This window comes from Blennius ocellaris (genome assembly GCF_963422515.1).
Source record: "Blennius ocellaris genome assembly, chromosome: 5".
NCBI lineage: Eukaryota > Metazoa > Chordata > Actinopteri > Blenniiformes > Blenniidae > Blennius > Blennius ocellaris.
The window spans coordinates 21,425,684-21,446,366 of NC_137654.1; the positions used below are offsets into that span (position 1 = coordinate 21,425,684).

General features: G+C 42.3%; 3 protein-coding genes across 3 annotated transcripts; 2 read left to right on the forward strand and 1 right to left on the reverse strand.

The window, feature by feature from the left end:
- Window positions 1-408: 408 nt before the first annotated feature.
- On the forward strand, window positions 409-3,165 carry LOC308130506 (keratin, type II cytoskeletal 8-like; the record flags this gene model as incomplete). The annotated part of the gene is made up of 8 exons (XM_080496909.1): window positions 409-666; window positions 783-991; window positions 1,094-1,154; window positions 1,316-1,411; window positions 1,522-1,686; window positions 1,923-2,048; window positions 2,379-2,599; window positions 3,099-3,165. 8 exons carry the CDS (start codon window positions 409-411, stop codon window positions 3,163-3,165), a joined length of 1,203 nt encoding a protein of 400 aa, XP_080353035.1.
- Window positions 3,166-4,235: 1,070 nt separating this feature from the next.
- On the forward strand, window positions 4,236-8,076 carry LOC308130507 (NACHT, LRR and PYD domains-containing protein 3). The gene is made up of 9 exons (XM_080496910.1): window positions 4,236-4,367; window positions 4,450-6,009; window positions 6,118-6,279; window positions 6,370-6,543; window positions 6,643-6,816; window positions 6,969-7,142; window positions 7,257-7,430; window positions 7,536-7,703; window positions 7,785-8,076. The coding sequence occupies exons 2-9, from the start codon at window positions 4,457-4,459 to the stop codon at window positions 7,852-7,854; spliced, it is 2,649 nt and encodes an 882-aa protein (XP_080353036.1). The 5' UTR covers window positions 4,236-4,367; window positions 4,450-4,456; the 3' UTR covers window positions 7,855-8,076.
- Window positions 8,077-9,423: 1,347 nt separating this feature from the next.
- LOC308130851 (ceramide synthase 5-like) lies at window positions 9,424-16,526 on the reverse strand. Its single transcript, XM_080497349.1, has 10 exons — window positions 16,219-16,526; window positions 14,941-15,043; window positions 14,597-14,727; window positions 12,892-12,949; window positions 12,707-12,757; window positions 12,519-12,611; window positions 12,025-12,153; window positions 11,702-11,808; window positions 11,417-11,573; window positions 9,424-10,099 (listed from the first exon to the last, which is right to left on the reverse strand). Exons 1-10 carry the CDS (start codon window positions 16,392-16,394, stop codon window positions 9,959-9,961), a joined length of 1,146 nt encoding a protein of 381 aa, XP_080353475.1. The 5' UTR covers window positions 16,395-16,526; the 3' UTR covers window positions 9,424-9,958.
- Window positions 16,527-20,683: the final 4,157 nt, after the last annotated feature.

Genomic DNA, 20,683 nt, shown 5'->3' on the forward strand with positions numbered 1-20,683 from the left:
CACAAGTCTCCTTTACTGGTACTACAATGAAATTTCATTCATTCCACACATGATTCTTGTCAAGATTCTCTGTGTTGCCGACCTGCTGGAACATGGTTTTCTTTTCACTCTCTAACATACCTGGTGCTCACCTCTCAGAAAACACTTTTGTCACATTACTGAAAAGCTGCACACCTGAAACCGTGAAACAGGAAAAGATACCTGCCCGACAAGAGTGTATCTTTTGGAGTAGGGGTTGGTGGGAGGGCAGGTGGTATGTGTCCGACTGGTTTACCCACATTCACAAAGGTTCACTATCACGCCACACCCAGTCCTGTCTTATAAAGTGGCCAAAACCAAAAAATATTGCACAAGAGAGCTTAACCAGCACCTGAACTCTCCATCCTGTCCAAGCCGCCACGCACCACCATGAGCCTGAGGAAGACACGCAGCAGCCGGCCAGGAGTGTACCCCCCCTCTGGAGGATTCAGCAGCAGGTCCATGGGGTCCTACTCCATCCCCAGAGTTAACGCTGGAGCTCATCAAGCCATTGCGCCTGTTACCATCAACAGGACTCTGCTGACCCCGCTGAATCTAGACATCGACCCCAACGTCCAAGCTGTTCGTACCCAGGAGAAAGAGCAGATCAAAACCCTGAATAACCGATTTGTCTCATTCATTGATAAGGTAAAGGAACCTTTCATTGAGTGTCATTCTTACTTTCATATATAGCCAAAAAAGATTTAAAGCTTTTTTGAGAAAAGATACTTCTTTAACTCGAGTGACATTTCCTTATATTCCAGGTTAGATTCCTGGAGCAGCAGAACAAAATGCTGGAGACCAAGTGGAAGCTGTTGCAGGAGCAGACCACCACCTCTTCTGACACTGAGCCAATGCTCAAACTCTACATTTCCAACCTTCAAAAACAGCTGGAGTTTCTCAACAATGACAAACAGAGACTAGACATGGAGAACAGTGTAATGCATAAAAATGTGGATGACTACAAGACAAAGTAAGTGGGGTGGGGGGGGGGGGGGGGGGGTAAGAAGCCAATCCAAATGTTCAGCCTGATAAGATCTACATCAGTAATCCGAGTAATGTTGGGGTGTTTCAGATTTGAGCACGAGATAAACAAGAGGAATGAAACGGAGAATGACTTTGTCATGATCAAAAAGGTAGAGTGAGTGGCTACATTTAGATGAGGCAAACATTTCACTTGAACAACCCTCATTTAAAGCCCATATGAAATTACCAAAAGGACGCATCTCATGTGCAATTTGAAAGGAATTTTGTGTTGTTTTTTTTTTTTTTCCCCCTTTCTAAAATCTGCCTCCAGGATGTGGATTCTGGGTATCTGTCCAAGATGGATCTGGATGACAGAGTGTCTGCTCTACGTGATGAATTTACCTTCCTCACAGCTCTGTATAATTTGGTATTGAAATATTCTCATCATCTCAAGAATGTGAATTAAAGAACAGGAAATTCTGTTATTGTTTGCATTGCGTCTTCTCAATCTTCCTGTACGTGTTGTTTTGTCACAAGGAGCTGCGTGAGCTGCAGGAGAGCCTGAAGGAGACATCCGTGGTGGTGCAGATGAACAACTCCCGTGACCTGAACATGGATCAGGTCGTGGCAGATGTTAAGGCTCAGTATGAAGACATTGCTGCCCGCAGCCGTGAAGAAGCTGAAGCCTGGCACAAGACAAAGGTGAAAGACTTCAATACGGCGCCTGGGGTGAAGAAACATTCGGATGTGTCCATGTCAAAAACTATAAAACAATTAGGCTCCCCATTTGATAGAAGTAGTTGAACAAGTTTCCTGAAGCTCATGAATGTATAAGAACATCAATTAGGTGGAAGCAGCTGCTTCAAGCATGATAGATGCTGGGGGGTTTTTGTGTGTGTGTGTTTTTAGAAAAATCATTACTCCCTGTTTGTCACCAGTTTGAGCAGATGACTGAAGAAGCCAACCAGTATGACAACGAGCTGAGAAGCGCCAAAGGGGAAATCGCTGAGCTTAAGCGTTTGATCGGCCGCCTGCACCATGAGATTCAAAATGCAGAAATGCAGGTGAGAGGAAGAGTTATAAACCTCCTGACCTGTTGGAAGTCAGGGACAGAAATGATACGACACTTTACAAGGAATTATCGAAATCACTTGCAAAAATGAATGGAAATACATGAATTGCATATCTGAGACACAACATTCCTCTTCCGGCTGAGATTTGTTATTACACAATGACAGCAAGCTTTTCTTCTGATTTCTTTTTCCATAAAAGGGCAATATCATAAAACAGTTTTCATGCAATAAAAGGGGAATGAAAGCGCAATGTCATCAATAAATGAGCATGCTGTCCACAAAACAGATCAGAATCTTTTAAAAATTTGCTTTGTGTTCCAGCGCACCAGCCTTGAGAGCAGCATAACCGAGGTGGAGCAACGTGGGGAAAAGGCAGTGCTGGATGGAAAGATCCGTATTCAAGATCTGGAGAAGGCTCTGCAGAAGGCCAAGCAGGACATGGCCCGGCAGGTCAGAGAGTACCAGGAGCTCATGAACGTCAAACTGGCTCTGGACATTGAGATCTCCACCTATAGGAAGCTACTGGAAGGAGAGGAGGAAAGGTGAGTTGTGCATATGGATCCCGGAATACTCCACATCATGTAGAACTCAGCAGTTTGGTTGGAGACTTTAATAGTGAACATACAGCAAACTTCATTTAGAAAAAAGGAGTAAACCCCCCCCCCCCCCCCCCACACACACACACACACACACACACACACACACACACACCCCGAGACTGGAATGTAGAAAACAGCCTCAGGCATTCGATTGCTGGTGATAACTTAAAAAATGCAATGAATGCTTTTTAGTCACCGGTCCCATAACTCACATTCACAGGCAGAAAAAAACCTTATCAAACAGCACATGTCTGACAGTTGTAGCTTTTTTTTCAGGTGTGGTTTTGTTTTGTTTTTACAATAAAAACAGACTCCACAATAAGGATGTTAAAGTTTTTTTTTTTATTTGCCAGCTGCAGCAGTACGTTCTTATCATACTCACAGTACTGAACCACTAACTACATCAGTGCTCAAAGTGGATTTTCTGCTTTATTGCTGACAGACTTGGACAGGAGTGTATTCTCAACATCCAAATGGTGCCCACCAAAAGTAAGTATTTCACAGAGTGAAGATCTTCATTTCCGTCAAAGATTATAGTGCCACGTTGTCCTGTTGGTGTGAAGGAGGATGTTTTCACCATCGTCTTTACAACAGACACCGAGCGGAAAAAGCCGAGTCCAATTTTCATCAAGACGGTGGAAACCCACGACAGAACATACAGCTAAAGCAGAGAACGCAGACCACCACAGTCACCCCCAAGATCAAGTCCAGTCTATAGTCTTGTAAACAACTGTACCATTGATCCGTGTGCATCTTTTCTTTGTAACATGAATTACAATTTTCTGTGTTGGAATAAAAAGTAATTTGTCTTCTTTTTCTATTATCTTTTTTGAAATAAACTTTAAAAAAAAAATCCAAATTCAATATCCTTCTCACCTGTTTTTAATCTTCTGGTGTTTTCTAAACATATTGTTTGTAGTTAACTCCTCTGGGTATTCAATGTCACTTTACACAACACTACAAATCCAGTCAGACAACAGGATCAGAAAATAAATCTTGATTCCAGAGACTTTGACAAACCTTTCATCATGTATACATGCTTAAAAATTTTAACAATCCTATTTATAATACACTTTCCAGAGAAGCAGGATATCTTGTTTAAATACTTGCATATTTTTTCGTTACACTAGATATTCAGGATTTTTGCAGGGAGAAAGAAAAAGGTACACAAGCTTTTCATGATCAGCCTCATCACTCATCCATTCATAATGACAACCATGGAAGATGCTGGCACACTATTGGGAAAAAACTTAAGGTTTAGTGTCTTGGCCAGCGGCACAGAGAGATGGGGAATGCACTGAACCCGATTTGTTGGGAAGGCCCAACTGGAAGGTAGCAACAGACTACTTTGTCCCAATAATGAGTTTCCATGTCCACTTCTTAAAACTAAAAAAATGCTTTTTTTTTTGCTAAATGCAAAAAAGAACGGCACTAAAGCCCCGGTCCCACCGCACATACTTTATAACTGTAGATCTTTACCTACGAATGGTCTGATCTCTTTTCCCTGGGCTTTTGCGCCCTCTGTCGCCTGCAAGACAAACTTCAGGGTTTAACGTCCTCTCACTTCCTGATATGTTCCAGTAAAAGGGCATTTGGGCGTGAATGCGACGTTGCACAAAACCCGGCAGTCCCTCCGTTTGCTGTGATCTTAAGTCCTTACAACTTGTTCGTGTGTTATTCTGATTTATTTTCCATCAGAACTGCAGCCAAGGTAACTGGATTATCCACTTTATATCTGTGTTGCACGTGTTTTTTTTCCTGTTAACTGTGTATTTTAATCTGTGTATTCTCAGACACACCATGGACAAAGCGGTTGTGCTGGCTCATATCCTGAGGTCAAAGGGCAAATCAACAGTTGTTGGTGGAGAGCTGCCTGTCAGTGTGATCAGCAGTAATAAGTACATAGCTGGAGCTCAGGGGACAGAGGATGACTGGTCCTCAGTTGATGAAGCCATCCACACCGCTCTATCTGCTGAGAACAGAGCTGTTGTCCTAGTAGGTGCAGAAGGATCTGGTAAAACCACTGCTTTGAAGAACATGGTTGTTGACTGGGCAAAAGGACAACGGCTTCAAAGCTTTTCGCACGTGTTCTATTTCCAGTTCGGTGAGTTAAATTCCCTCCAGGGAGCTTTCTCCTTGGAGACTTTGCTCCAACGCCATCACAGTCACACTCCAGCGTCTGTCCATCCCCTGCTGCAAGAACCCGAGGGTGTGTTGTTCCTGTTTGATGGTCTCAGTGAGTACGAACACAGTCTGGACCCGTCCGTCCACACCCTATGTTCTGACCCAAGCCAGGAAGCTTCAGTGTCCTGTTTAGTGGCCAGTCTGCTTCATGGATCACTGTTGAAAGGAGCTGCCTTTGTGGTGGCCACAAGGCCGACTGAGTCCCTGAAGTTTCTCAGTGGTTACCACGTGGTGGAGGTTTTAGGGTTTCTGAAGCCCCAGAGAGAGGCTTACTTCAACAGCTTCTTTACAGATCCTGCTACGGCCAAGAAAGCCCTCGCTCATATGGAGCGCACTGTGGGGTTTTATGGCTTCTCTACCGCGCCAAGATTTTGTTGGACAGTTTGCTCTGTCTACAAGTCTGTGCTTGACTCTGGAGCAGAGCTTCCCGAAACGTTGACTCAAGTGTTTGTAGAAATCCTTGTCCACCTGCTTCGTACACTCTCACTGGGCAAGGCGTCCAGCAGGGAACTCGTCTTGGCGCTTGGCAGGATGGCTTCTCGTTGCTCTCTGGGACCGTGTTCAGGTTCTGCCAAAGAGCAAATGGACTCCTTTGGTCTTCAACAGTTCGGCACCTCAGTTGATGTTTTTTTGGAGTCGGACGGACGTGTCCTCTCCTTCCACACTCGGCTCATTCAAGAGTTTATATTGGCGATATGTTTGTTTTTGGATAAGTCTGCTTATGAGGGTTTGGAGAAAAGGCTGGAGCAGCACAGAAAAGGTTCAGAGTTTCTGGATTTCTTCTTGTCGGGACTTTCAGAGCCACTTCAGCGCCGACCACTGGAAATCCTACTGGGGGAGTTCAACTCTGAGCAGATCGAGGATTTCAAAAGCTGGTTTAAAAGCAGCTCAAAGGCCACGCTGCAAGGATTTCGCAAAGACGAGCACCACAGATGTTTCCATCTGCTTCATCAAGCTCAAAATGACAGTTTGGTGAAGGAGATTATCACCTCCCCGTTACGAATAGCCATGAGCTACCGTGACATGAGCCTTCAGGACATTGTAGCTCTGAATTATGTCATCACATGTCTTGGTGAGATGGAGACATTGAATCTGTACCACACTCAGAATTTCAGGGAAGAGGCTGCACAGGTCCTGGCTCTAGCAATGAGTCTTTCACATGTCATAAAGTGAGTCGACTTTAGAAAACGCATGGTTGGGAGAAAAAAAAAAAAAAAGACATTATCTTGATGTGTTCAGTATTGATCATGGGTAAGATTGTTGTTTGTGTCGTCCAGCTTGTCACACAGCTCACTGAGTACTGGAGCTGTTTCACATCTGGCCTCAGCCCTCAGCAGAGGATTCACCCAAGAGCTCAACCTCTCTAATTCTGAATTCTGTGATGAGAAGCTGAAGATCCTGTGCTCCGGATTGAAAGACTGCAAACTGCACAATTTAAAGTATAAATAACCAAGTTATCATGTTATTTGAAGTGTTTTTTTGTTGTTGATTTTTTAATTTTTCTTTTTCCTACTTCATCTTTGCTTCAGTCTTCGAGCGTGCAGACTGACGGAGGCGAGTTGTGAGGATTTGGCCTCTGTGCTGAGCTCAAACACGTCCAAGCTGCGTCTGTTGGAAATCTCATTCAACGAGATCGGGGATGAAGGCTTCAGCAAACTGTGCAGAGCTCTGCATGGTCCTCACTGCAAACTGGAGGAGCTCCAGTATTTACCTTTTTTTTTTTTTCACTCTGTATTTACATGTTTCTATTCAACTCAATGGCTGTGGACGCTGAATAACTAACCTGATCTTTTATATTTAAGGATACAACACTGCAACTTGAGCGCAGCATCCATGAAGGCTTTATCAGCAGCTTTGTGTTCGGTTCAATCCCCGCTGAGGAAAGTCAATCTGACACAAAATCACATTGGTGACAGCGGAGTGGAGATTTTGGTCGAATCCTTGAAACACCAACATTGCAAACTACAAAGTCTCAAGTAAGTGTTTTAGTATGAAGAATTGGTGGCTGCGTGGCATGTGAGTTTGTGTTTCACATAAATAAAAGTGATTTTTAAGACTGAGAGTGTAAAGCAGGGGTGTCGAACATAAGGTCCATGTTTATTTGCTGTCTGCTTATCTCTTGCCTCAGTGTTTTCGACAACGAGTTCTCGGGTGCCTGCTGCCCTCACGTGAAGGAGGCCTTGACGTCCGAGCACTGCAGTCTGACTGAGCTGGATCTGTCAGTGAACGATGTGGGACAGGAGGGGGCGCTGCAGCTCTGCCAGGCCCTCAGTCGACCTGGCTGTCCAGTGGAAAAACTTAGGTAAAATCACCTGTATAAGCAGCAGTTTATCCTCGACCATAACTCATCATATTTCTCCGAGGTTTTGTTTAATTTGGTTAGCACTGTTATTATTGTGTGTTTTTCATGTTGTAGCTTGACACGATGCGAGTTAACCGTGCCGGTCTTCAAAGAACTGGGCTCAGTGCTGAAAAGTGGGACGTGTAGACTCAAGTCTCTGGCTGTTGGACTGAATAAAGTGGGTGATGGAGGAGTGAAGCATCTGTGGGACGCTCTTGCACATCCGGGCTGCCTGCTGGAAGAGCTGGAGTGGGTTGAGAACGTGTTTCATTACAATTGTATATTATATTAGTTTTAATGGAAAAGCTTGGCTGAGGTGTACTTTTTTGTTGTTGTTGTTGTATTTTTTGATAGCGTTGAAATGACGGGTTTGACGGACGCCTGTGTTGAAGACTTGTGTGCTGCAATAAGAGCCAGTCGAACTCTGAAGAGTGTGGAGCTGAGGAACAACCTAATGACTGACGCTTCTGTCCCCGCACTGGTCCAAGTCATGCAGGACAGCCCCAACGTGCTGGAAATGGTGTAAGCACCACCCACCTTACTTCCCTTCGCAAACAGCTTCCGCCTAAACAGCCGGGTTTCTTGTCTCCCAATTTCTTTCAGCCTGAAGTACAACGACTTCAGTGAGGACGTTTTTGAAATGATGGACACGTGTGACAGGATAAGATACTGAAGAAGTCGGAGAGTGTCAAGGGATCGCATTCTGAGCTGGTTGCTACTCGTACATCCATCTTCTATGTTGCCATGTCTCATTCAGAGCCACTATTACACTCTCTTTCACATTCGAACATGTTTTTAGGAGTACCAGAACATGCAAACTCCTCATCAAACAGCACCCAGTCACACTTGAACCATGGACACTATCATTGTGATCCAGGAGCACAATTTATTTATAATGCTGTGAGAAGTATGTATGGATATGCTTTTGTTTTAAGACAGTTTATTGACCAAAATATGACTATTGTTTCTTTAGATGCAAGCCTGTTAATTTTACAGTTGCATCATCCATGTGTCAATGCACATACTGTAATAATGATTTATTAGGACTTAAATGACATCACACAGCATTCAAAGAAATCTAATTTTCTCCTCGGGCTTTGCAAAAAAAAAAAAAAGTTCACTGCATTGCATTTACTTTATCAGACTAACTTACTTGGATGACATTAATTAAGTATAGTGGTCAACACTCTTGTTCGACACTATATTCCTGGTGTGAGTCTGTGGTTGGGGGCCTTTCTGTGCAGAATTTGCATGTTCTCCCTGACTTCAGGTGCTTGAGTGTTTTGTGTCTGTGTTTACCCTGAGTTGGACCGACAACCAGGATGTTGCCTCCCTTCTCCCTGCGGCATCTGAGATCAGTTGATGAGCTGGACAAAGCAGTATGGAAGTTGAACACATCAATTTGTTAGGATTTGCTCCAAATAACACCACATTCAAACTCTTTCTCTTAAGGGCTTTAATAAATAGGTTTCACTTCAATGTCTTGTAAAATCTCGGAATTCTCAATTTCAAATATAACTTGACCTTATTGCACTATTGTCATTACTTGCATGAAATACTGCCTTCCCGGCGACTGCAAACACTGTAATCACCACTGTTGGCTTCTTAATCTGCTTGAATATCAATGTATGCTTGGTTACTGAGGCAGTGGACAAACCTGGTGCTGACTCATGTTCTGAGATCAAACTTGACGTGATAAACAGTAATGAATACATGCTGCCGCTCTGAAGCCCAGCTGACAGGATGTACCATTATCCTCTCCTGTCAGGTAAGCGACTCTCATACATCTAATATTTAGGGAGCTTAAACGCTTTGAATGCATCTCTCGCCTTGCAGACTGAGTAAACAATCGGTTTCACACTACAGCTTCACGAAGAGCTCAAATTCTGCAGGGTAAATAATATTACTTTACTTCAGCTAATAAAGTTTTCAGAGTATTATTTTTTAGGCACAAGAATAAAAAAATACTGATCAAACACATTACTAATGATTGAAAATGCAGCACCAGGGCTGTGAACAATATTGACAAACTAACATGAAATCTGACTTGCTGAAGCCCTTTTTGCCTTCCTCACTCAAGATTCAAACACAATCTTCTGTCACCTCACCTGCTCTGAGGTCCCTTCCGATTGGTCAGGTGTTTATCAGGATGGTCAGTGGTAGCCGTCAGAAATCAAAACTATGCCTGTGAGGGATTGTCTCTGTGTGACCCTGAGCTGGATAAAATACAAATCACAACATGTTTGTCACCAAATACTTTAATAATAAAAAAAAAAAAAAAAAAAAAAAAATATTTGGGCCGTTTGTCATTTGGATGAGCTCATAGAAGAGAAAGCAGCACATTCAGTTATAGAAACGCGTTGGTTTTTTTTTGTATCACAGCATGAAAATATATATTATTCATTTTCATGAAAACTTTATTTACATTAATTATGCAGCTACAAAAGGCAGGCACGCATTTCTTTATAGTACACACACACACACACACACACACACACACACACACACACACACACACACACACACACACACACACACACACACACACACACACACACACACACACACACACACACACACACACACACACACACACACACACACACACACACACATCTACTTCTGTGGGCTAAACGCAAGTGTAAACTTCACACTGTAAACTTGACTCTGAGATTTTGCCAAGTCTGTAACGCCACGTTCGCTTCCCCTTCATCCACGTCCTCCTTCCTTTCGACGAGCCTCCCGCCGCACTGGGAGAAAATGTCCCTTCATGGCTCTCAGTGGTCATGAGTTGCTCCGTTAAGGTTGCTGGTGTGATTGCTGTCCTTGTTTAAGGTCTGGTTGGAGTTTTTCCCGCCGGTGGAGTAACCCTCCTCATCTGAGCTGCTCTCGACGTCACTGCGGTCGTCTTTCGACACCTGGAGGGAAAATAACCCAAACAAAACACTCTCCTTACATTTGAAGACATATGTGAACATTCTCCTCTTTCTACTCTTAAAACTGCTCATTGCTTCTTCAGACTGACGGAATAAAGCGAAGCAGACACAGTTAAATCAATACTGGAAAATGCCAATTATCCTGTAGTATTCCATTAATAATATATATGCATGAGCACAAATGTGACCCTACAAAGAGAAACTTCACGAGAACACCTGGACTTATTTACTTTCATTTAAGTAGTAAAGTCAGTCTTTTTTTATTCTCTATTTCTACTATTTAAGTACATTTGCTAGGTCTGAAAGTCTGTACTTGCACTCATCAGCGCTTTACACCGAGAAATTCTAGAAAAATGTAAAGAGAGACATGACAACCAAAAACTATTTGACATGATCACGATCAAGACGACCTGAAGGTCAAACTGAGATTTAAGTGAGTTTTAATATGAAATGTTGTTACAGTAGGAGTATTTCACACACTGCTGAGGACTTTGGAACAACTTGAGATAAGACTGGCACAATCTGTGCCGCCTTTCAAAAAAAAAAAAAAAACTCCTTAAAACTCAAATTGCTTTTAGGTTTTGTCATCTTTTACTTTCCCTCTTATCTGCCCTGATGACATTACAATGAATACAATCGGTTTGTTTCACTTTGTAAAACACCGTTTTCAGTTAATGCTCCATAGAATGAAGTTGATGACGACAAAGGCAAGACTGGAAAAACACTGCCTAAAATAAATACTTGTTAGGCTTGCAGTCGACCATTTCCAACATGCAGAGGTACTACAGCAGCAGAAGACCACACCAGGATAAGCACTGTCACATGAGCACTAAATACTGAGGCTATAAAATACACAAACTCACCAAAACTGCACTAATAATAGTTGGGGAAACATTGGCTGCTTTTGTAACCATTGATTTTGCAGTGTCCTTCAAACGAGAGCGTTTAAAGTCAGGGTAAACATCAAACCGTGTAATGATTTGCACACTTTTGATCCCCCAGTACTGGTGGGGCATCCTTTAAAGTCTGCCAATTCACGCAGAGCTAATGGGGCTTCGGTTTTTTTTTTTTCAGGATGTGGTTGAACCAGAATTTCACGAAACGGAAGTGCAGAGAAGCAACATCACGCAGCTGCCCGATGCAGGGCTAAAATATGAGTCACTTTTCCTGAATCGATGCCAAGAAGAATTAAGGCCATCCTGAAAAGATGTCGTGGTTATTACCCCCCCCCCCCAAAAAAAATCTTAACCAACAGATACTGACTTCCCTCCACAAACACCCACAGAAATCCAGACTTACTTTGCCCTTGAAAATGGCTTTGATGGCAATGCGAGCAATGAGGTAGAACCAGATAATGTGAAGAGTCTGCAGGACCAGAAGCAGCCCGTTAAACAGCCACCAGGAGTGATACGGCCCAACGATCTCCCAGCTCTCAACCAGGACGCTGTGAATTATCCTACAAAAACACACACACACACACACACACGCACCACTATATTAACACTTTTTTTTTTTAAATTCGTCGAGTGAGTAAACATGGCTGCCAACACTCAAATACGCAATGCGCGATGTGTTTTGTCTCACCAGAAGGGAAAGATGACAAGGCGAGTGATGAAAAAGCTTATGCTGAACACCACAAACAGGCCGTCACATAGCCGCTGGTACTTGGCATAGTTGGCCAGCTTGGCTGCCTTGAGGAATGAATAAGGCATTAATCATTCACTACAACAACATAAGAATTATCTCTGTGTCGCAATGTATCAACTTATTCTACAAAACAGCAAGTAGTGCCCAGCACACCGTCTTATCACCTTCACGCTCAGCTGTGTGGACATATATTTTCAGCAACAACGTGACTCGAACAAACAATTACAAAAAGAAATGATCGGAACCACAGATTTCATTACCTCGAGGAAGATGTCGGATGCGTCGTGCACACACATGACCAGAGTGCCAGCTCTTAGCATGTTGTTGGCGTACGAGAAAGTGATGAGGCTGATGGTGGCCAGGTGGTGGACAAGCATGATCATGAAATCCTGTGAAATGAAATGAGACGGATGAAGGAGTTGGTGACGGGATGCTCATGTTACAACCACATAGAAGCCAAAATACACAATGGGAATCCTCATGGCGACTCTTTGGAGTCTTTGTGTTGTCCCATGGCCTCTCGGGCACAACACACGCTTGTGTAAACACTGGGATGCGAAGCTATATGCACACGTGTGTGCATCACATGATAATTAACGGCTTTGTTTATGCACACAAACGTTTCCTCCTGTCTGACACTGGCAACATGTCGCCGTCAAACCTGCTTGTCAATGCACGCCTTCATAAACCGCTTTGTTATAGTCTAGATGAGTGAAGAATAATCAGTAGAAGAAAAAAATTGATAAATATTTACCTTGCGTTTAACGTCTATGAACTGGGAAAACATGAGAGACCAATAGAAAGCCAGCTCAGCAACGTAGTGGTTGTACTGTTCAGAGCTCTGGTGCTTTGAAAGGAAATGACACGAGAACATTCTTTAACAAACATTCAAACACTGAACCGTGGGGTATCCACGCTGCTGAATACGATGCAAAGATTCACCTGAAAAGGGAAGTTGTACCAACACCGTCTCGTATCCCACGTCCAAGGTGACTGTCAAAAACAGACAATCTAAGTGATTAAAAACATTGGAATACATCAAAACATGTGATGTATTCAATAAAGTGTGGTAAGACACACACACACACACACACACACACACACAAAAATAAGCTTAACCAGCTTACCTTCCATAAATGAGAAACGCCGTAAACAAAAATGGCCAGGTAAAATGTGAATCGCCACCTGAAGTGGAAAAAAAACAACAACAAAAAACAGGTGAAAAATGATATTCCACAGGAAGACTGACGGGACGTAAAGCTGTGCTTTGGTGATCTGGATGTCAAACGTCAACAGATAATATTACATGCCACGAATTTGACTGATGGAAGTGAGTTTTTGAGAGAATTCTGTTGAAAGCCAGCACACTGGGTGGATATTTACAGAGAGAACGTCAAAATGATGAACCTATTCCAGGGGGAACGACCATACATTTATTTCTATTTCGTTCAAACTAAGAATCAAAAATAATCGATGGTCCAAAAGCACATGGTTAATAAATAATCCTGCTGGAAATATATTTTTAGTCTCTTCCTCACAGTCTGACGACTGGACCAACACATTTACTCAATAAAATAAATAAATACTACTACCACCAATAATAATACATTTATTTACAACGCACTTTATATGTAAACATTCTCAAAGTGCGACAGGGAAAATTAAAAAAGTGAGAAAAAAAAAGCCAGTGAAGGGATTTCAGGTAGACGCCCAGCCTTGAGGACACAAAGGCGTGGACAAGCATTTCTGCATCAGCCAGAGTTGGTGACGGGCGCAGTTTGGCGAGGAGTTGGGGATCCATTTTAACACCCAGGTTGGTGACGGAAGTGGAGAAAGATGTGTGTCAAACATGTCCTGCACTCCGACTTACTCAAACATGCACGGGGCACTTAGTTCAAGTAAGGAGGGAATCAGAAGTGAGAATCCCATAATCATCCAGATTAGATCTTTCTAAAAAGGTCAATTTAATCCTGTTCAACATGATTTACACCAATTTGACAGTTTCAGAGTGTTTGCTGAATGCTTTACTCAAAGTTCCATAAGGTGGAAGTCTGTACACGATTAAAGCTATTTGGAATTTTAATGAAATAACAATGATACTTCAGTATAGACAATTTCACAATGTTTTTACATTATTCTCAATACTTTAACATTTTTCAGTTTTTGCATTTCTCCAACCCTGTGTGTTACTTCAGTTTCCACACCAGTTTGTCGTGAAATGAATCATGATTGCAAACTCAATGACAAAAACAGCACAACATCTGTGTGTGTCAAGTTTGCCTCCGGCAAAACAGACTTAAGAAGCTTGATCACAGAGAGAATGTATCTGTTGAAGGTGATGTTTACAACAGGAACAACTGGTAGCTTGAACCAGACCAACCTGAAGTGAGGATAGACTCACCAGCGACACATTTGCCATCAAAGCTTGATAGAAAAACTGATGCAGAAACACATTCACCCATCGTCTGCACCCATTTGTCTGACTTAAACTGGAAATAATCCCAGCTGACATGAAGTGAAGGGCAGGCCTACCACAAAGCTAACACACACACACACACACACACACACACACACACACACACACACACACACACACACACACACACACACACACACACACACACACACACACACACACACACACACACACACACACACACACACCTGAAGAGAAATTTGGGGTGAAATTAGTAGCTTTACCTTTAACTTAACTATATCTATTCTACGAGGACGTCTCAGAGCCTGCACTGTATTTCCATTTCCGTTTTTAACTCCCATCATCTGAAATCAGCCGAAGAGAAGAATTCAAACAACACAACAGGGAGTACTTACGAGCTCTCACAGAACTTTTTCAGCGTACTGGGCCTGTCCTGGTTGCGACGGACGCGAAACCATCTCTGTATTTTCCGAACATCCCAGTCCAGCTGTTTGGAGAGTCCCTCAAGTTGACTGGTGTCTGGACACTGAGGACGACAACATCACAGGGTGACGAACATTTTCCAGAGCTTGCACAACCACAACAAAAATACGAGGTCGGCCTCTCAAGACATGGCAAGGCAGTTCACTGAGCATATGATTATGCCCGTGTGGCGGCGTGCTTCGGAGCGTCGACAGCAGTGCTGCAGCGCGTACAGGAACATGTAATAAAGGGCAGAACAAACACGGGCCTTGTGTACCATTTTGGACTGATAGAGCCTCTCCAGAGCAGCATTGGGTTGAGCTTGCCGAGGCACTCCCGCTTGAATCTGAAGTATGTGGGCACAGGGCTTGGCCACCAGCCTGTATACACAGGCCCGAGGGGCAAAAGAGAGAGAGAGAGAGAGAGAGAGAGAGACAGAGATGGCGTGGTATTTAGAGGTAGCATTGAGGCAAGTACAGCAAAAATGTTTTAACACAATACAGAGCAGACGCCTAATCAAAACTAGCTCAGGTTTTTCCCATCGCTGACACGAAACTGTTGACGTCTCACAGTTTGTTCACAAAGTTCTGTTTGACATAAGCGAGTGTGTTTGTCTTGGAGGGAGGGACGGACGAGCAGCACAATAGACGCGAGAGGAGAGCCGAGGAAGGAGGAATCCCGGGGAATGTAGCACCTAGTCCAAACAGAGCGTGATGACTTGTCATGTGAGAGTAGGGAGGACAGCGTATGGGGAGGGACGCCTCCAAACCAAAATGTGTGTCACAAGATAATCTGGTAGAGCTGACCACTTCACTGCTGCCCCCCCTTCCCCATCCCATCTGGAAGACTTTCAATAACATGGAAATGAAAAGCCTGGTAAAGGAGGAAAGGCTTTGGTGCTTTTTTACCCCCTTACATGGAGCTACTCTTCAGGGACTTTGCAGACTTTTGTGCAAACCCCTAATTTAGCTGTGGAGGGACGTGTGTGTGTGTGTGTGTGTGTGTGTGTGTGTGTGTGTGTGTGTGTGTGTGTGTGTGTATGTGTGTGTGTGTGTGGGACTGGGTTGAATCTCCTGATCACACACTATTCTGCAATCCACCGATCCACGTCAAACAGGATTGAGTTTTTCCTGCAGGGTTCGCATGAGAAAGTGAAGCAGTGGAGTCAGTTGCAGTGTGTGTGTGCCATCACCTCACAGGAATGTTAACTCGGTTAAAGTCAACCATTGCATTGTTACGCCTCACATTTACCCCATTTCAAAAGAAGGTGGACTATAATTAGAGAGAAGAGGCGTGTGGCCGGATATCGAACCAGTAATTCCACAAAGAAATTCGTGCAACGTGTTTTTTGTTTTTTTGGGGGGTTTTTAACAAAATTCACTCCTGCTTCTTCAAGTGCCATGCTTAATACAAGTTCCCGTTTTGTGTGTGTGGCGCTGCCTCTTCCTCCTTTCCTCACGAGTTGCCACATGAGCCTGGAAAACGCACGGACATTTAAAAAGTAAATAAATAAATAAATGAGGAAGAAAACAAAATACTGTGGATAGAAAGTTACCTCTCGAAAAGTAGCCTCAGCAGAAAAACCCCCACAGCCAGCGGCAGGGCGTAAAGTATGTGCCTGAACCGGGGGTACTCCACTCCAGGTGGCGGATGCTCCAGGTCCGCCCACGAAACATTCTCGGGAAGCCAGAATCTGTCGCTCCAAACCCAGGCCCAGATCCAGGAAGACATCAGGCGGCTGGGGTGGGGGAGGCGCTCGGACTCAGCTCGCGAAGGTAAACCGTGACGGACGACTGTGGGGTTTGTTTTGTGGTGGTTCGAGTTAAAGTGAGAGGAAACTTTGCCTCCACCTCCTCCCGCAGAGTGAGCATCACTTCTGGTTCCTCTGAGTCAACTGTACGGTCACGTTACACCGCTCGACGGGAAACACCCACAGCTAAGAAAACACCCACAGCAGGGCGAGTCTACAAAACACCCGCAGCAGGACGAGTTTTAAAAAAAACACTCACAGCAATACGAGTCTCAAAAACACCCACAGCAGTACGAGTCTCAAAAACACCCAAAGCAGTGCGAGTCTAAAAAATCACCCACAGCAATACGAGTCTAAAAAACACCCACAGGTAAAACAAAAACACCCACAGCAGTCAGTGTCTACAAAACACCCACAGAATTATGACTCTAAAAAACACCCACTGCAGTACGAGTCCAAAAATAACACCCAAAGCTAAAAAAAGAAAAAAAAAACACAACAGCAATCAGTTTTGAAAACACCCACAACCGAGTTTAAAAACACCCACAGCAGCAACATGAGTCTAGAAAACACTCACTATTCTGAAATAACACATAATGTGTGGTGTGGAAGTGACTTGTGTAGCAAATATATTGTGCAGAAAGAGACTATTTACAGTGTCAGAGACACTTGGAAAAAAAAAAAAAGATTGCTGGGTCTGGTACATTACAACAGCTGTTTGTGGAGGACAGTAGAATTACATCCTGGAAAATTAAATGTGTCTTTTGGCTGCCCCTAGTAGTTTCTAAATAATAGTCATAGCAACGGGAACTATCTGAGGATCAGGACCTTACCTTTTCCCAGCATGATTTTTTTCTTTCTTTTTATTAAGACATACGTTTAATCTGTGAATTTTGCTGGTGAAGCATTATAATAATGACATAAACTTTATTGCAAAATCACGAGTTTTACAACAGTCGCAGTCTGTAAATATAGCTATAACAGATTTCAAGACGAGATCTGGCCAACAAACATGCGCGGGAGTTGAGTGGGGGGTTAAAGCCCAGTAATAACCTGTCGCCATCAGTGTGCAGATTTAACCATGTGCTTGCAACCGTCAATGATGCTGTCGCAGAGATTAAGGTCATTGAGAGAAATATATAAATACATATGTTTAAAACTACTAATGTTGCTTGACTTGCACACGATTCAGTTGCAGTCTGGATGCAGGGTTTTAAACATCTCATTGCACGAGGACGGGGGAAGTGTCCACTATATAGTCCAAAGTCCCGGATCCAGTCCATCAAAATGTCTCCACATACCAAGAAGCCTGTTTGGGAATGAAAGCTGCTGCACAAAGTCCAAAGAAAGAATCGAAAGGATTAACAGCAGATTTCGATTTTTTACAAGACAGCAACAAAAATACCAAAAATATATTCTCACTGACATAGGGACAACAGGAGTTACTGGTTTTATGATGTAGGCCAGGGTTGTCAGACTCGTCTAAGTTCAGGCACCAAAATCAACACAAAGTGAGCTGCAGCAGCAAAATGGTAGATACCTCTCAAGCAATGATTACTGTCAATGTTTTCCTTTTGTTTCAGTGCAAACACATGCAAGTACTTTTAGAGAAATGTCGTTTTGACGACATTGTAACTTACCTCTGGTCCAACTCTACTTCGGTTTGGCCTATTCTTTGTGAAAAGCTGTTATTATGGCCAGAGGCTGTGTTGATCTGAGACACATCAATAAGAGTGAAGGGATTGTGAGTGTCACTGGAGATGTCATGAACAATTAGTACTGAATCTTCCATTAATTCTCTCCTTACTGGTGTACGTATAATTTGTTATATTTGTCAGACTAAAGTCATCATAATGTTATTTTTAAGTATTTTTTTATGGTAATATTACTGTTCTTGAAATGACACACAAGTATTGTGTGTCATACATTCGTTATTTATGTAGTAAGTTAAAAAATGAATACAACCCAAGCAAAAGTACAATAGTACACCTAGTGTATAAGATTCTTTTTATTAATCTAACCATGGAGAAATGTGCAAAGTAAAGGACAGAAGAGTGAGTATAAAACAAGAGCAAGAACAACGAGCTCTGACATGAAAGTGGCACAGTCAAAGTAAACAGTGACCAGTTACAATGAGCATGGTTTAATATTTAAAGTGTGATAGTGATGAGAGGGTTTCTTTCTGGAAGAAAAACAAAACAAAACAACAACTGTGGATTGAAGTTGGAAATCCAAATGGTAAAACTGAGTGGTTTTACAAACAGCAAGGAAGTTCTACTGAACTGTAACAGATGTAGATTTGTACTTTCCCCTACTCAACGCAATTCCTCAGTGCGTCTATGTTTAACCATGTTAAGAGGGACAAGATCACTGCGGAGTTCGCAGGAATGTTTTTACTGCTGTGGGAGAAAATAAAAACTGCATGATTTTAAGGGGTCATCAGTCCAAGGTGCAGCCTATTTGTGGTGAAAGAAAACTCATAAGAAGCATTCCCGCTTTTTTTTCCTTTTTTTTTTAAGCCTCTGTTCAATATATTCTATGTCTTTTCTTTGTCCCTGCCACTTTCAGTCCTCAGGGAGTCTATATCTCCGCTGCTGATAAGCATATTGGCTGCAAAAACCTTCCACCTTCAATAATAAGCTCCTCTTGCATTTGCATCGAGTCTTCAGTGAAGTAAAAAAATAACCTGATGGATGAATGTTTCGCGTAGGATTGTGCGAAAACTATGAGTGCAGCGTCAAAGCAGTTGATAATTTACCGAAAGAATGTTAATTATTTGCTATTTTATATCCTCTTACCCCATCACTAGTTTTCCCATCAAGCTGATGGTGAGGTCGAACTCTGGAATTTGACCGTAAAGACCATTTCGGACTCTTTAAGATCTGTCTCTGGACTTTTCAGAGTGTGAGTTTTAACCACAGTGTCCTGCTTTGTTGTTGTTGTTTTTTTAAGATTAAAAAATATTATTGTTAAGAGCTGTTGAGATCCATGAAAAAACGTGTGTCACTTCAATGATATCAATTTAATTTGTGAGGGAAATATTTATACGTCGTCTCCAACTGTTAAACTTTTGGATTTGAACTAAAGTGTGTTTCAATCTTTTTTGTTTTATCCTCTAGTTATCCTTTCCTTCCCTCCTTTTATGAGTTCTTCTAGGAAGGAAAAAAGAAAAAAAATGGCTTGTGAAAGACATTCACCCAGCCTGTTGCTGCCCCCCTGAGCAGCCCTGCATTATAGATTGTTTAATAAAACGCATACCACTTTCTGACATATTTGAATTCTGTCACACATTAAACACATGACGTGTGTGTCGGTCATATCCGTTAAGATTAGTTCACCTGTTAGATGTTTTCGAACATCCACAATTCCTCAAAAGTTGGAACACTGCATTAAATGTAGATGAAAACAGAAGGCTATTATTTGGGGACATTATGAATCCATTTTCTTTTCTTTTTTTTTTACTGTTAACAGAATATAAATAGCATACCAGATGGAGAAATACCTTTTCATTAAAAGTATCTCCTCATTTTGAATTTGATGACAACATCTGAATTTTGCAAGATTTTCAGAGGTAGAAATCTGCTGCATTTCACTATAAGACCTGATTATCACCAACACTCGCTTTATGACAAAAGAGCTGCTCATGCTTGCATCACTGAGCCTATTGAAACATAAAAAGAAATCATATCAACTGAGGGAAACAAAAAAGTTCCAGTTTGTCCAGTACTAAATACAGCATTTACAGCTCTAAGGATTCACAGTGACAATAAAGTCCAGAAATATGGAATCTTAAAAAATTACAAAAAATGTAACGTAAGAAATCTAGGGTCATCACAGGTCTGTTGATTTGCACATAAACACAAACGGAAACATTAAGGACAAACAGATACAAAAGATGCGGAATATATGAGATGGAATAACGTTCACTTGTGCAAAGTGAACATAAAATAGGATCACAACACAAGGCCGGGACTGTCCTCCGGAGAACAGAAAGACGAGAGACCTCCAAAATTTAATCAATACTTTCATGGTCTGATATCTATCTGTGGTGAGTTTCGACAAAATATGTGCAGCAGAATTGTGTTTTTCTTGTGCTACAGAAGTATTTTTGATTTTCATTAAGTTTCTGAGATTAACTAATTTCCTGTGGAATTAATTTTGTCTTAAATATACTGGTCCAAGAACAGCTGCAATCTCTACAATAAACACTACAATGAGGACGTAGACAAGGTTCCACAATATAAGCCCTGTACTATTAAATTTGTTTGAT